At 35.0% G+C, this 17,365-nt stretch overlaps 1 protein-coding gene across 1 annotated transcript; it reads left to right on the top strand.

The window, feature by feature from the left end:
- The first annotated feature begins 15,131 nt into the window (after window positions 1-15,131).
- LOC107941316 (protein MAINTENANCE OF MERISTEMS-like) lies at window positions 15,132-16,333 on the top strand. Its single transcript, XM_016874879.1, has 4 exons — window positions 15,132-15,185; window positions 15,299-16,014; window positions 16,101-16,182; window positions 16,274-16,333. The coding sequence occupies exons 1-4, from the start codon at window positions 15,132-15,134 to the stop codon at window positions 16,331-16,333; spliced, it is 912 nt and encodes a 303-aa protein (XP_016730368.1).
- Window positions 16,334-17,365: the final 1,032 nt, after the last annotated feature.

The following is a 17,365-nucleotide window of genomic DNA, read 5'->3' as shown; positions in this document are numbered from 1 at the left end:
AGGGGTAAATGATTTTTTGTTTCAAAAAAAAAACCTTATATAGGCCTTCAAAACGAAGGTGTTTTGAGGCTGGCCTTAAACGCCCTAAACGGCGTCGTTTAGCCTCTGATTCGCGCATTGACCCGACCCGCCTAGGAGGATCCACTTGTTTTTGCTTGATGGGTTATTTGCGCTTTTGAACATTCCGCTTTTTTATTTGTTTACAATTAAATTTCTTTCATTTTTTAATTTTTTCCTATATAATTTATTCCGGCTCTCAATTCGGTCCACCTTGAAACTGTGCGTTTTGGAGGGTGGGGATTATTTCCCACTTGGTCCCTCCTTGCTATTTGCACATTCAACTTGGTCCTTTGCCTTTTTATTTGTTTTTTATTTGCCCCAGATTTCTGTTTTAGAGTTCAATTTAGTCCTTTTTGTTATTTTTCTATTTTATTATTAAATTAATTAATGTAATATTATTACTATTATTATTTTCCTTAAATATATTTTGTTTTTTATATATTTTATATATTTTACTATTTTTATTTATCCATTTAATTACATAGTTATTATTTCTTGGTGCTTTAGTATTTAAAATTGTCTTCATTTTTTTATCGTATTTCATTTCTATATTTTTATTTATTTATTATTATTATTATCATTATTAAACTGTTTTACTTAATATTTCTTTATTTATTCATTCATGTGTCCATTATTATTTTTTAAAATGTTTTAATTTTTATTTGTTTATTTACTTATTATATATATAATTGGTTTGTCTTTTTTTATTATTTTTTAACTTATTTTTGTTTTTGCTCGTATTATTTTTATTTACATTATCATATTTCTTATTCCGTTATGCATATTAACTCCGTACTTTATTTCTACCTATTCGTGTTACATTAATCATTACTCAATACATAAATTTTTTAAATAAATGATATGTCGTATTTTGAGATTCGAAAAGTCGTTCCCCAACTTACGGGTTTTTTATTTTCTCGATAAATCCCAATACATGAATCCTTTTTAAACATAAGTTTTTTTAACAATCTCGACAATTAATAAAAGATCGTGTTCTAACTTACGGGACATGATTCATTTTCTAAAACCGAGATAATCGAATATTTTCCAAGTAAGTAAATTTTTTGACATTCATTCTCGTATCGGGGTTTAAGACATTGTGTCCTAACTTACGAGACGTAATTCTCTTTCTCGATTAACGTGAAATATGCTCCTTTCTCAAAAAAATTTAATATTTTAACAAAGGATAGTATTTTAAATCTCTTCAAAGTTTTTAATTTTTGACACTAAGACATTAATTAATCAACTAGGTACCAATTTTTGGGCGTTACGAGGGTGCTAATTCTTCCTCATACGTAACCGACTCCCGAACCCATATTTCTGAAATTTGTGGACCAAAATCATTGTTTTAATAAATCAACTAGTTTATTCAAAAACAACTGTTACGAGGTGACCCGATCACACCTCATAAAAATGATCGGTGTCGACTCCAATGTTCATTTTCGTTTTCAAAAAAATGGTTTCGATAACTTGGCGACTCCGCTGGGGACCCAAAATAAGAGAGTCAAGCCATGAGTTGATTACTTTTTGTCTTTTAGTCAAAAATTGAAAACTTGGTTTAAATGTACAATCTTTTCGTTGCATTTCATCCATCTTTATTACGATCTTCATCATTGTGGTTTAATTGCTATGTTGGTTTAAGTTTTGGTATCTTTCTGCACATTGCATCGCATGATTGATCGATCTTACCCTTTTAAGTGGGAGTTAGAAACTATTTCTTCATGAGGTCTTCCTCTTCGTGGAGGATAGTGGATCGCTTTCGAGATACATCCACACCTATGTCTTCGTGAGATTTTCATCTCCGTGCAGCCATAAGGAAATGTATTCTCCTGAACTGTACTCGGTCCATATGAGCCTATAATGGGTAAGGATCAAGGAATCTACCGGTTTGGGTACCTTTACTTTAGAACTGAACCCCATATAGTGAGCCTTAAAAGCCCACCCTAGGTAGAACCACTCCAAACCCTTAGTGGTCATCCAAATAAGCGCTTTTTTGTTATTTATATTTTTGTACTGACGTGTTTTCTTTTGTTTTGTTTATGATTACATTGCATTTTCATCATAGAAAAGAGGTATTGATTCACATTTAGTTGCTAAATAGAAAGCTTGTAATGGAAAATAGATTTCTTGATAAAGTGGAAGACAATGCGGTCGTCCGAATATGTTTCGAAAAAACGTAACGAGGGAAGGGTGATGGTCTGATGAATGAGTACACGGCCTTGTTCCGTTACCGAAAGATTCAAGCCGACAAAGCTTATTCGAGAGTCGTCAATCTCTCAACTTTCTTAAAGGAGCTAACGAGTATTATGAGGATGAGTGAGCAATGGGTCGCAGCTTGGATCGAGCAAAAAGAAGCTAGTAGAGGCGTCCGTTGAAAAGTTCACAAGATTTGATCTTAAATCCGGATATGAAGAAAGAGATCGATGTCTTCGCCTGGAGTATGAGTGCAAGGCCGTATAAATATCTATTTTATGTAAAAAGATTTATTTTCTAAAAAAATTGTTTTAATAGAATTGAATCAAAATCAACGCCTCTTTTTTGCATTTATTGCATTCATTGCATTCATGCATTAGCATTGCATTGCATCAAATGCATTAAATCTTACAAAAAGACCCTAAAATCTTGGCAGTTATCCTGGAATATCGATACACCAGGAAAAACTAAAGAAATGGACCAAAAGTTGGAGAGATTAGAGCAAATGTAAATACAGATGCAAGAGAAATTGGCCAAAATTCAACAAGATATGAGGGATCAGATGCTAGAATTCCAAAGAAATGTGATGAGCCAGTTAACCCAGTTGCTGGCTGGAGAGTTAGAAAAAGGAAAGAGCCATATGGTCAATTTCGGGGACGATAACGAGGACACTGCTTATCCTCCAAGCTTTACCCCAACAAACACCCAAGCACAACCAAACGCGTATCCATAAAGGGTGTTTGTTAACATCAAACCCCAATACTAGACCAGTACCTCAACACTGGTGAACTTCCCAAAAGGTTCAGGTTCTAACCCAGGGGATAATCTAACCAATCCTATTGTCTTTGATTTGGATGATCTAGCAGAAACAAAACAGGTGAGAGTGGAGCTTACAAAACAATTTGAAGATCGTTACAAACAGAAAGGGTGGGAGTAGAGCTCCCAAATCAATACTTTAAAGACCCCAAGGAAGAGGGAAAATGAGGTGAATAATGCGAGTACGTATAACAAGGGATATTCAAAGCCGATTACCGTAAGCCAGCCAAGGACGACAACTACTAGCCATCAGATCCCCCCATGGCAAGAACCCAATCCAAGACCAAACTCAAAAAAACTCCGGTTCATGCCCATCCCAATCACTTATAGAGAGTTGTACCTAAGTTTCTTTGATGCACCTGTAGTATCCCCTTTCTACCTAAAACCTATGCAGCCCCCATACCCCAAATGGTACGACGTGAACATCTAATGCGAGTACCACGCGGGAATCACAGGACACTCGAGAACTGTACCGCTTTCAAAAAGATAATCGAAAGGCTCATCAAAATGGGTATTGTGAAATTTGATGACCCATCTAGTGCAAAAAAATTGTTACCCAACCATTCTGACAAAGGAGTAAATGCGATAATTGAGAGTGCAGGGAGGAGAATCAAGACAGATGTAGTAGAAGTGAAAACCCTGCTGAGGGAGGTTTGGAAGAAAATGGTAGAATGTAGATTAATCATACAGGATTTAGTGGAAAAACCCGGAGAAGCAAGGAACTACTGTGAGTTCCATGATGAAGAGGGTCACGAGATTCAAAAGTGCAATAAATTCAGAGCCTTGGTGCAAGGCCTAATGGATAATAAGGAACTAGAATTCTTTGAATATACTGATGGCTCGGAAGGAATGTTCAGAAATTGGAGCATCAATGCTATATCCGAAGAAGGAATTGGAAGAGAAAAATTATCAGGTATTTGCCCTTATGAGCCTAGAAGTGTTCTGAACAATTAGAATATGGAAGAGATTCCTGTAGTTTTTAGAGCTGATTTAGAGTAATGTTCAAAACATGCTTGTTACTTTAAGCCTAGAAGCAATAAGAAAGCTTTTGTGAAATAGGCTCATGTCCAACATCTTTATTTCAATAAAAAATGTATTTTTGTGTCTAATTTTGAGCAAATATTCTTTTACTCCTTTATTTCATTCATATTCATACCACATAAATAACTATTCTTAGATTAATTTATTCTTTGGATATTCATTCGTGCCTACAACAGGTCTCCAGATATCAACGACATGAGCGACGCTGCTACTAACCTAGAATCTCCTTTTGAACGAGACATGTGTCTGGAGGGATCTCAGGACTTTGAAGATGACCGAGACTATAGCTTATCTCCTGATTTGTTAAGGATAGTAGAGCAGGATGAGAAACAGATCCTACCTTACAAAAAATCAATGGAATCCATGGCTTTCCTCTATGTAGGGCATGGATGTCATTGGGCCGATCTCGCCAAAAGCTTCTGCCAGTCGTCAATTCATCTTTATGGTCGTCGATTACTTCACTAAGTGGATGCAAGCTGCTTTATATGCCAATGTCACAAAGTCAACAGTCAGTAAATTCTTGAAAAAAATCATATGTCGGTATGGAACGCCAAAAAGGATCATATTTGACAATGCACTAAATTTGAACAACAGCACGATATTAGAAGTTTGTAGTCTATTCAATATTAACACCATATCGCCCCAAAATGAATGGTGCGGTGAAAAAAAAAACACTCTACCGGGGCAACTCCTTTCTCATTGTTCTATGGATTTAAGGCAATTTACCCTATTGAAGTTGAGATCCTTTCCCTTCGAGTCTTGTCAGAGCTGAAGTTGGATGAAGCAGAATGGATCCAAGCCTGATATGATTAGTTAAATTTAATTGAAGAGAAAAGGTTGAAAGCTATCTGTCATGGTCAAATGTACCAAAAGTGAATGATGCAAGCTTACAACAAAAAGGTTCGCCCTCGAGAATTCCATGAGGGCGAATTGGTATTGAAGAAGATCCTTCCTATACAAAAAGATTTCAGGGAAAAATAGATGCCAAATTGGGAAGGACCTTATGCGGTAAAGAAGACATTTTCTGGAGGAGTGTTGATATTAACTGAGATGGACGGCAAGAGCCTACCTAATCTAGTAAACTAAGACTCAGTAAAGAAATACTTCACTTAAAAAAAAGAAAAAGAGAGAAAAAAGATAAAAGAAAAAAGAAAGAAAAAGAAAGGGAGAGGCCAAGGTGAAAACCTGCATAGGGCACCTTGAGACCAAAGGGGTTTTGAATTGAAAACCCAGAAAAGGGCAATTCAAACTTTGATCGAAGGTGGGGCATGCGGTAGTCTTGCTATGCCTGAATTAACAAGGAGAGGGGATGCTATGTCTTGGGGCATCAAAAAAGTACTCTAGATCTCTTAAACACATGTTGAGCTCAAAATGGTCCTCAAGAAGTTCGTACAGAGAAGCTCAGGCTGCGATATCTGAGGCACCTACTTTGTATTCCAGCAATGTTTGCTTTCATTGATTAATCCATTCTTTTTAGATTTTGTTCCTGATAAATTTCAGTTTTGTCCATCATTATGATCTTTTTCAAGCATTTTGCATTGAAATAATGATTAATGGACTAATAATACTTTCATAAAAGGAGTTTTACATATTACTCTGGAAGCTTCTAAATAGTACAAGAACCTGAAACAGGACTATTATTTAGAACTAACCAAACCTAAGGGTTGGAAATATCTGAGAAAGAAGAGTCTAAATTGTGACTGTTTCTTCGAGTTCTCTGTCAAAGATACCAGTTGAACAAGAGGGCAGGGTAATGCGTCAATGATAAAACCTTGATAAACAAATAGCAATGACAATCTAAGCATTAAAAATGGGTCATTCTAAAAAATACAATCTGCATTCATTCAAATATCATTCATACACATCTAGTTAGGAGCATTTGATTCATTCTGATCATCACATCCTAATCACTAGGCATAAATAGGTCCATGAAATGGATTCTACAGGTCATATTCCCCAGAGAACATATCAATGAAGTTACCTATACCCCTAAAGTTGCAGTGGGATGGGTTGAAGTCATTATAGCGAATCTTATTTCCCTGGCATTGTAGTGGAACAGATTAAAGCTACAAATTCTGGCAGATCTTATCTTCATGAAGTTGCAGTGGAGCAGATTGAAGCCACCAGCCTTATCTCCCTAAAATTGCAGCGGAGCAGACTGAAGACAACGAATCTTATTTTTCCCTGGCGTTGCAGTGGAATAGATTAAACCTATAAATTATGGCGGATCTTATCTTCCTGAAGTTGCAGTGGAGCAAATTGAAGCCACCAGCCTTATTTCCCTGAAGTTGCAGCGGAGCAGACTGAAGACAGCGAATCTTATTTCCCTGGCATTGCAGTGGAACAGATTAAAAATACAAATTATGGTAGATCTTATCTTCCTGAAGTTGAAGTGGAGCAGATTGAAGCCACTAGCCTTATCTCCTTGAAGTTGTAGCAGAGTAGACTGAAGAAAATGAATCTTATTTCCCTGGCATTGCAGTGGAACACATTAAAGCTACAAATTATTACAGATCTTATCTTCCTGAAGTTGTAATGGAGCAGATTGAATCCACCATCCTTATCTCCCTGAAGTTGTAGCGAAGCAGACTGAAGACAACGAATCTTATTTCTCTGGCGTTGCAGTGGAACAGATTAAATCTACAAATTATGACGGATCTTATCTTCCTGAAGTTGCAGTGGAGCAGGTTGAAGCCACCAGCCTTATCTTTTTGAAGTTGTAGTGGAGCAGACTGAAGATAGCGAATCTTATTTCCCTGAAGTTGCAATGGAACAGATTAAAGCTATAAATTACAGATCTTATCTCCCTAAAGTTGCAGTAGAGTAGATCATATCAAAACTTATCTCCTTAATGTTGCAATTGAATAGGTTGAAGTTACAAGTCTTATCTCCCTAAAGTTGCAGTGGAGTAGATTGAAGCCACCAGCCTTATCTCCCTGAAGTTGCAGCGGAGCATACTGAAAACAACGAATCCTATTTCCCTGAAGTTACAGTGGATAAAACTACAAATCTTGTCCCCCTAAAGTTGTGGCAGAGTAGATTGAAGCTACAAGTCGTATCTCTCTGAAGTTGCAGTGGAGTGGATCGAAGCAACAAGACGAGTGGACTGGAATGAAGCTACTTTAAGAAGATGAGAACCAAGAAGTCAAGATGCGGCGAGACCGGACAAAGTTGGTCCTTCTTAAAAGTCTTTGCTCAATTCTCGTTACACGACAACGAGCAAAGAGCGGCAGCTGTAGTAAGCCCAATTTGCCCGAGCCTAAGACAAATAAAAAAGGACTCCAAAATACAATCCTAATAAAACAGTCCAGTTTTTTTACAAACCAAACTCAAAATAAAACCAATCCAAATAAACCCAAAACAAACCCAATTCAATTACAAAACCTAAACAGAAACCCTAACCTTAGCCGCGCCGCACCCTAGCTTGCCACCACCAACTCTGCCACCTCTGTCAGCGCCGAACCAACTCTGTCGCCACCGCCCACTTGCCTATAACAGAAGTGACAAATAGATTAAAAAAGAAGTTGTAAATAGCTATATAACCCATGAAGAAAATATTGTAGCTCTCGTTTTTTTTAATACAAAAAAATATTCAAGCAAAAAAAGAGAAAGAAAAATTGAAAACTAGTCTTTTTTTTTACAGAGGTATATGTGCATTTTTTTCGCATGTTTTTTTGCCACCGCGGATGGCGGCACCATCACTGGTGACCGGTGGCCAACGCGGTGACGGCTAGCTGGACCAATAGCTGAAGCTAAGCCGGAGAGTGAGAACTGAGAGAGAGTTGAGAGAGAGTTTTAAGTTTTTTTCTAGAACAAGGGATAAATGATTTTTTGTTTCAGAGAAGAAACTTATATAGGCCTTCAAAACGACGTCGTTTTGAGGCTGGCCTTAAACTCCCAAAACGGTGTCGTTTGGCATCTGATTCGTGCATTGATCCGACCCGCCTAGGAGGATCTGCGTGTTTTTCTTTGATGGGTTATTTGCGCTTTTGGCCCTTCTGCTTTTTTATTTGTTTACAATTAAATTTCTTTCATTTTTTACTTTTTCCCTATAATTTATTTCGGCTCTCAATTCGGTCCACCTTGAAGCTGTGCGTTTTGGAGGGTGGGGATTATTTCCCATTTGGTCCCTCCTTGTTTTTCGCGAGTTCAACTTGGTCCTTTGCCTTTTTATTTGTTTTTGATTTGCCCCGAATTTCTGTTTTAAAGTTTAACTTAGTCCTTTTTGTTATTTTTGCAATTTTATTATTAAATTAATTAATGTAATATTATTACTATTATTATTTTCCTTATATATTTTTTGTTGTTTTTTATATTTTTATATTTTTACTATTTTTATTTATCCATTTAAAGACACAGTTATTATTTCTTGGTGCTTTAGTATTTAAAATTGTCTTCATTTTTTTATCGTATTTTATTTCTATATTTTTATTTATTTTTTTATTATTATTATCATTATTAAAACGTTTTACTTAATATTTCTTTATTTATTCATTTATGTGTCCGTAATTATTTTTTAAAATGTTTTAATTTTTATTCTTTTGTTTACTTATTATATATATAATTGGTTTGTCTTTTTTATTATTTTTTAAATTATTTTTGTTTTTGCTCGTATTATTTTTATTTACATTATCGTATTTATTATTCCGTTATGCATATTAACACCGTACTTTATTTCTACCGATTCATGTTACATTAATCATTACTTTTTTAAATAAACGATATGTCATATTTTGATATTTGAAAAGTCATTTCGTAACTTACGGGTTTTCGATTTGCTCGATAAATTCGAATACACGAATCCTTTTTAAACATAAGTTTTTTTAACAATCTCAAGAATTAATAAAAGATCGTGTTCTAACTTACGGGACATGATTTGTTTTCTAAAACTGAGATAATCGAATATTTTCCAAATAAGTAAATTTTTTGGCATTCATTCTCGTATCGGGGTTTGAGACATTGTGTCCTAACTTACGGGGCGTATTTCTCTTTCTCGATTAACGTAAAACATGCTCTTTTCTTGAAAAATTTTAATCTTTTAACTAAGGATCATATTTTAAATCTCTTCAAAGTTTTTAATTTTCAACACTAAGACATTAATTAATCAACTAGGTACCAATTTTTGGGCATTACGAGGGTGCTAAACCTTCCTCGTACGTAACCGACTCCCGAACCCATCTTTCTGAATTTCGTGGATCAAAATCGTTGTTTTAATAAATCAATTCATTTATTCAAAAATAATTTTTACGAGGTGACCCGATCACACCTCATAAAAATGATCGGTGGCGACTCCCATGTTCATTTTCATTTTCAAAATCAAAGTCGACCCCCTTTTACAAAAAAATGGTTTCGACACCATCAAACAACATTATTTTAATAGCAACATTTTTATCAATATAATAATAGTCTCAATTTATTTAGTGTTAAAACCCACACCTGATCGTAGATCCGATGTGCAATAATTTCTTAAAACCCCCACATATGGATCTACAATTAGATTACTTAATCGAGCAACAAATGATGATCTTGAGACAGGACTATCGTCTTAAGAGTTAATACAATAAATTGATTATTGATTATTATTAACACTTACCCTTAACAGAACTCTCAGAATAGTGATTTAATCCCAACAGTTAACGGTCTCTCGGGTTGTTGTCGGTCCACCCCTCTACACATAAGATATATGAAATATTAATTATTGAGAAAATAAATCATTAAGGTCTCCCCTAAAGTAACGACCAATGGAGAATAATAGAGAGGATAAACTATTTCTACACTCTCTTAATACTTACTCTAAAATGAATAGAACGGAGGATCAACAAACCGATTTGATCACGAATCAAAAGAGAAGAAACGATCTAAGAAGTGGATTTATTTGAAAATAAATCCAAGGAAAGGTAGGGTTCGAATTAGGATTTAAATTTAATAAAATAATAATAATAAGCATTTGAAATGAATAAGAAAATGGGAAGAGATCTTTACCATCGATAAAAGAGAATAGAATAGAAAAATAAGAAAAAAAGAGAAATGCGTAGTGGTGCGCAGTGGTTGTCACAGTGGAGGAGGTGATGCTTGGGGTGGCGATTGGAGAGAAAAGGGGAGGGAAGATGCGGCAAGGCAGTGACTAATGATGAGGTGGTGGTGGTGCAAGGTTAGTTACAGTGGAGGAGACGAGAAAAAAAATAAAAAGGAGAATGTAGGCTAACCAAAAATAGAGAAAAAAATGAAAAATGGAGAGGTTGGGGAGGAGCTAATTGTGGGACAGCAATGAGAGGGATGGTATGTCAAATTAGGTGAGAAGGATGGTGGTCAACCATGACTAGGTTCATTGAACCTCACACAAGGCGTTTGTAAAGAGAAAAAGGCAAGAAAGGGAGACAGGGAAGTGAAAAAAAGGACCATGTTTGGTTAAACATGGACTGTTGACTCATAAAAGATGGAAAAGAATCTCCCTAAACAAGGCATGTATGGGTGGACAGAAAGGGTGTTTTTAGCACATGGGAAATTCACCAAAAATTTAATTAAAAAGATATTAAAGTGGAGACTTAAACCTAAGACCTATAGGATAACTTTGGAGCACTTAACCACTAGGGCATTCACTTCCTTGTTTTTAACTTAGCACATAGTAAATAAAAGTATGGGATGACATTTGCTAAGGGTTTAAAACAAATTTGCACCAAATAGAAATTAATAAGAGGGAAGGGATTTAAACTCAGATCATCAATGACAGCTCCACCACTACTCAATCACTATAATTGAAATTTATTTATTAACAAATGTGCTAAGGTCATCTAAAAAATTCAGACGTGACCATTCTTAATTCATTAACCCAATTCTACTAACCCAATTTTTGGGATGTTACAGTTAGGGATACATTTAGCTAACACATGGCAGTCTAAGATACAATAAAGTGTACACAAGAATCATAAGTATTCACATGCACTAAACATGGTAAACATAATTCAAACATCACCAATTTACACCATTTTACATAGGTTCATCACCAATTCATTTACTTTCATTAATTCATTAATCCATGCCATTACCATTTTAGTCACGTACCCTTTTTTTAACATATCAAATATGGTTCATTTCTATTTTTCCATTTCAAAGTTAAATATTAATGTTTCGTCTAATGGAACCCTAGTAAAATGGACTCGGACATGCGGGTTAACTACACCACACTAAGATAGATCGTATAAGCATAAACTACACCACACCAAGGCACCGAAGTGCAAAGCCCATATGCATCAATTGTTTAAACATATTCAAATACATCCCTACACTACACCAAGGTCTCCATAGAGACAATGAATACTCGATGATCCACAACAGATGATGAATCTCAAACTAACCTGTCATAATCTCTATATCATCAACTATTTCGTACACAAGCGCACATATGACCCTATTGGCATACTAATTGTATTCTAGGCTTTAACTAAGTTCACATGGGCATCAATCATTCACATTTGCATATTCATAACATGTACTGTCACATGTCAATTTTTGAGTTCTATCAATTGATTCAAAACATGAATTACAAAAACAATGAATGATACATTTCATGATCTTTGACATGCTTTTAGTTACAACCAATAGATGTAACATCAATTACCTATCTGAGTTCATTTCAATTCAATGACATTCTTTAGCCATGTATGCCAATTTTTATCAATACAAATGGAAATAACACAAACAAACCTATTAAACAAGGAAATGTAGACAGTTCCCTAAGAACTTACCTTTCAAAACACAAAACGAGTAGGTTCTTCAGGGATTATTCCACAACTTTTGCTTTTTCTCTACTAGCTCCACTTTTGTTTAACTCTTGGTCTATACAAATATATATTTATACCAATCAATATCACATACTAACACACAATAGTAATTCAATGGCTAAAAAAAGAAAAACAATGTCATGAGATGTGTGATCCTAAATAATCCATTTTTCTGTTTCATAATATTTTTCATTTTCTTCAATTTGGTCCCTAAACCCGGGATAAGTATATTTTTCGATTCTTAGCTTCGGATCAAAATTTGATTTCACATAATTTCATTAGAGACCTTATACTTTCTATTTCTAGCATAATTTCATGATAGATTTTACATTTATTTAATTTGGTCCCTAATATTACAAAGTTAACAAACAAGCTTAACTAAATTTACAATTTATTCCTTTTCATGATCTAAGCTCAATATCAATCAATTCCAAGTCTAATTCATCAATTTATAAACAATGAAATCTTACTAAAAATTTAACATATGAACAAATTGATACACGGGCTAGCTAAACAAGCTCTCATGATCATAAATCTATAAAATTACAAGAAAAGGATTTGTCTTTCTCACCTAATCTATTGGTCGAACGGCATAAGGGTTTGAAAGCTTTTATTCTTTGTTTTTCTTTCTTCTTGGACGGCACGTATGGAATGAAAAAGATGATATTATCATCTCCACTATCTTTAACATATATACCTTGATTAAGATTTAATTAATCCAAATTATTTAACTTAATCATAGTTTAATTAATATTATCTAATCATTAATTACACTAAATGGAAAATGTCATCATCATCCACTAACCCTTAATTAAAAATGGTTTAGTAACCATTTCGGCCCTTTGGTTAATTGCCATCTACGTCCTTAAGCCTTTTTGTAATTAAAACTCTATAGCAACTGCACTTTTATAATTTAGTTTCTAAGCTTTAATTAATTAATTTATCGGCTAAATTACTTGATCATTCTTCAATATATTTCATTATTGACTGCATAAGTATTTCTATTTTATATTTATGAACTTGATTTATGGAAATGGGGCCCCAAAATTGTATTTTTCAGTACCACTGTAAATCGAATCCTTGCACCTAATGTCTATATTTATAGACTTAAAAAGTATAAATAAAATAAAACTCTAGTGTAATACCCAAATTTTGCCCAGCCCGAACCCAATTATTAAAACCTAATAAATAGCAGAAAAGAAAAACAAATAAATTAAATTATTAACAGTCCAGTTTTTTACAACAGTAAACCCTATTAGCCTAAACCCAATTAGCCTAAGCCCAATACCCCTAGCCCAATCATAACACAGCCCAAAACAAAAAATCAGAAACAGAAAACCCTAGGAGATCCCAGCGCCGCAGCAACAAGGACCCACCCTCTGCCTTCGTACGAGCAGAGCCACGTCACACGCCTCTGTACACCCCAGCTGGCCCCCGTACGGCCGTACCTACAACAAATAAAAATGAACAACGCAGCACCAAACAAGAAAACAACAGATAGCAGCTGTAAAAAAAATTCAGATTTTGATTTTCTTTTCATTTTCTTTTCGGCTATATAAAGCCATTAAATAGAACCTGTAAGGGGTTACACGCATTCACATATATTGAATACAAGAAACAGAAAAAATGGTTTTTTACAAAATTATTATAAAAAAATTAAAAATAACCAAAATATTATTTTTTTTATTTACAAAAATATACCAAAAACAAAAAAAATAGAAAAAAAGCCTGCACCTATTTGACAACTCCCTGGTGGAGGGAAAGAGATTGGCGGCACCAAAGGTGCCAATGTGATTGGCAGCACCGATGGTGCCAAAGTCATTGGCGGCACCAGTATTATAATGGGGACGATCGGTGGTGGGGGGAGAAGGAGAGGGAAAGAAAGAAAGAAAGGAATGAAGGAAAACAAAGGGAAAGAAAGAAAGAAAGGAATGAAGGAAAACAAAAAAAAGGAAAGAAGAAAAAAGAAAGAAAAAGAAGGAAAGAAAAGGAAAGGAGAAGAGAAAAAAAAGAAAGAAGAAAAGGGAAGGAAGGAAAAAAAAGAAAAAAAGGTACTTTTTATTATAAATTTAATTTTTTTGCAATATTTGTGTGTCAAAAATTTATGTTATGTACATTATACGTATTTTATTATTTTATTTAGCATATATATTTTATGAAATATATTTAGAATGAAAAATTTTATGGTATGTACATTGTATGTTGATTAGGAATTTTTTTTTATGAAATTTACTTAGAATGTTGAAATTAGTTTTTTTAGGAAAATAGCATTAAAAGTAAAATGATAAAGAAATATATTTAAGAAAACATAAAATACGAAAAGAAAAAACAGAAATTGTATATTCACCGAAAGTAATAAAATGCGAAAAAAATTGTATTTGTAATAAATTTCAAACATAATGCACTGAAATAATGTAAAATTACAAAATTAAAAATTACGATATTTTTTAAAATGATAAAGTGCGGATAAAAAAATACGAACAAATGGCCGAAGTAAGAGTGTATTAGTAACTTTTTTTAAAATTCAGAAATAATTAATACAAATAATTGAAATAAAATGTACTGAAATAATATAAAATAATAAAATACGAAAATAATATATTTTTATTGAAAGTAATAAAAATCGGGAAAATAATACGAGCAAAGGGCAGGGATAAGGGTTTTTTTCGGGTTTTTTACCAAAATATTACAAAATAATAAAAAAATACCAAAATATTATAAACTGTTTTTTATTTACCAAAATAATAGAAAAAAAAAGAGGCTAATGGAGGGGAATAAAAAGGCGGCACCAATGGAGGGGAATAAAAAGGCGGCACCAAAATGTGGCTAATTTCCTTCTAAGTCCTCCTTATTTATTATTTTCTTTTATTCTCCTTCAACACACTAAATTAATAAATTTCAAACATTATGTACTGAAATAATGTAAAATTATAAAATTAAAAATTCTGATATTTTTTAAAATAATAAAATGCGGAGAAAAAAATACGAACAAATGGCGGAAGTAAGAGTGTATTACTAACTTTTTTAAAAATTCAGAAATAATTAATACAAAATATTTCAAACAAAATGTACTGAAATAATATAAAATAATAAAAATACGAAAATAATATATTTTTATTGAAAGTAATAAAAATCGGGAAAATAATACGAGCAAAGGGCAAGGATAAGGTTTTTTTTCTTACACCAAATTAATTTAAAAAAACACACTAAATTAATAAATTTCAACTTGCAGGCATCGCAATGGCTCCATTGATTCAAACCGATAGACACATATCTGACGCGGCTAATAACTCGGTATGATTTATTATTTGTTAATCACGGGTTCTATTTATTTAAAAAGGATATACGTAGTATATACAAATAAATCATGTTATCGTAATATTTTTTCTGTAATTTAACACTATCAGGACTCGTACCGAGTATTAAGGGGTCGTGTGAGTGTTTTAAAGAAAGCTCCGGATGCACGATTGATGCTGTACTTGGAGCAAGCCGGATTTGGGTCAGTAGCATTGATCCGGTCCTCTGACTTGCGCTTTGATTTATTATCTGCGCTAGTGAAGCAGTGGCGCTCGGAGACCCACACTTTTCATTTTCCGTGCGCGGAGTGCACGGTGACCTTGGAGGATGTTACATTGCAGCTTGGGCTCCCAATTGATGAGAGTTCCGTAACGGGAGTATCTTCATTTACCGACCTGGCTGCACTTTGTTATCAGCTCCTAGGAGACTCGTCAGAGGACGGTGAGTCATATTTTTCGGGCTTAAAATTTACATGGTTGAAAGCCAAATTTGGACAATTATCAGCAACTGCCACTGAAGGTGAGTTGATGTGCGCTGCTCGATCGTACATCATGCATATCGCAGGGGGAGTACTCATGCCCAATGCAAACAACGACAAGGTGCATTTGATTTACTTGCCCCTATTAGCTGATTTGTCCAGTGTTAGCTCCTATAGCTGGGGCTCCGCCGTGCTAGCAGTGTTGTATCGGGAGCTTTGTCGGGCGACAAACTCGGATGTTGTAGACATCGGCGGATGCCTCACATTGCTGCAGTCCTGTGCGCTGTATCGGATGCCATTTTTGGCATCGATTAGTCACCAACCGTATGTTTATCCACTGCTGAACAGGTGATAAAATATAACTTCTCATTATTTGTAGTCATAATATATTTACTAATGTTACCAACCCTAAACCCTATATTTGTTTTTTGTAGGTGGAGTGTTCGTCCGGGTATCGGAAAGTCGTACACTGTCCCGATATACCGCCTCCTGATCGAACAGTATGCCCGGGAAGGGGTAAGCTGCTATTCTAATATTCATGACATTTTACTTTCTATATCTTACTCACACGTTATGGCTAATTATAACCATGTTATTAATCATGCAGTTTATATGGACGCCATACTGTATGCCAGAAATTACAGATGTGGTACCCTCGTCTGCATAAGTGCATTCCTACATATGGTGCACTAACGCACCAATTATAAATTTCAATATGGTCGAGTGGTATCACGGAGATCAGGTGCTACAACAGTTTGGCTGCATCCAACCTATCTCGGATCCGCCGTGTGAGGTGGGGGAAGTTCACGGCATGAATAAGAGAGGAAAATCAATGTTAGATTGGAGAATTAAGCACCGAAAATTTGTGGCACTGTGGAACGGTCGATTGCATCGAAGTCCTCAGATGGTTATAGCTACCGATTCACAACCATCATTAGAGTATATACAATGGTACTATAGTTGCGGGAAGCCATATATACTTGGAGGCCAGTCGACTGTAGTCCCCCAGCACGTGCAGCGATCTGGGGGATCGGCCACAGTGGCCCCAATGGATCCGGATCCTACGGCATATTATTCTCCGGAACCACCAGAGCCCGAGTAGGAGCCCCAGCCAGAGCCACAGCCAGTGGCCTAGCCAAATCCGGAACAATCACGTTCACATGTCGGTTCAGATAGCTATCATCCAGATTTTTTGGGCACTGACTATTTGCCAAGCATCTCAGGGGCAGAATACGCATACGACTTTGAACTCTTCGGATCCTACTCGCCCGGCGCATATCCGCAGCATTATGGGACTCCCTCCGCAGAATCAAGTTCGTCGATGCCGAACGAGGGACCTGCTTCAAATGATTTCCTCCCTATTTTTACTACACCCCCACCTATGCCAAATCATAATCTTGGTCGTCGCGGACACCCAGAACGTGACCGTCGACCTCCGAATAGGTATACCCCTAGGACTACACCATCGAACTATCAATTTTAGGGGTGCATGGCACATTTTTGTACATTAAAACGTTTGTACTTTTTTGTATAAATTTAATTATTCCAATTTAATTATTATAGTTTTAGTTATTATGCTTATTGTTCAACTTCTTTTTACCAATTTAATTATTTTAAATTTGCACTATATTAAAGCTTAATTTAAGGTTATATGCCTCCATTTTCTATATAATTTTAATAATTCCAAACACCATATACT

Source organism: Gossypium hirsutum, chromosome D04 (genome assembly GCF_007990345.1).
Source record: "Gossypium hirsutum isolate 1008001.06 chromosome D04, Gossypium_hirsutum_v2.1, whole genome shotgun sequence".
In the NCBI taxonomy this organism is placed as follows: Eukaryota; Viridiplantae; Streptophyta; class Magnoliopsida; order Malvales; family Malvaceae; genus Gossypium; species Gossypium hirsutum.
Note: the sequence above shows the minus strand (reverse complement) of the source record. Positions and strands in the feature narration are given on the sequence as shown.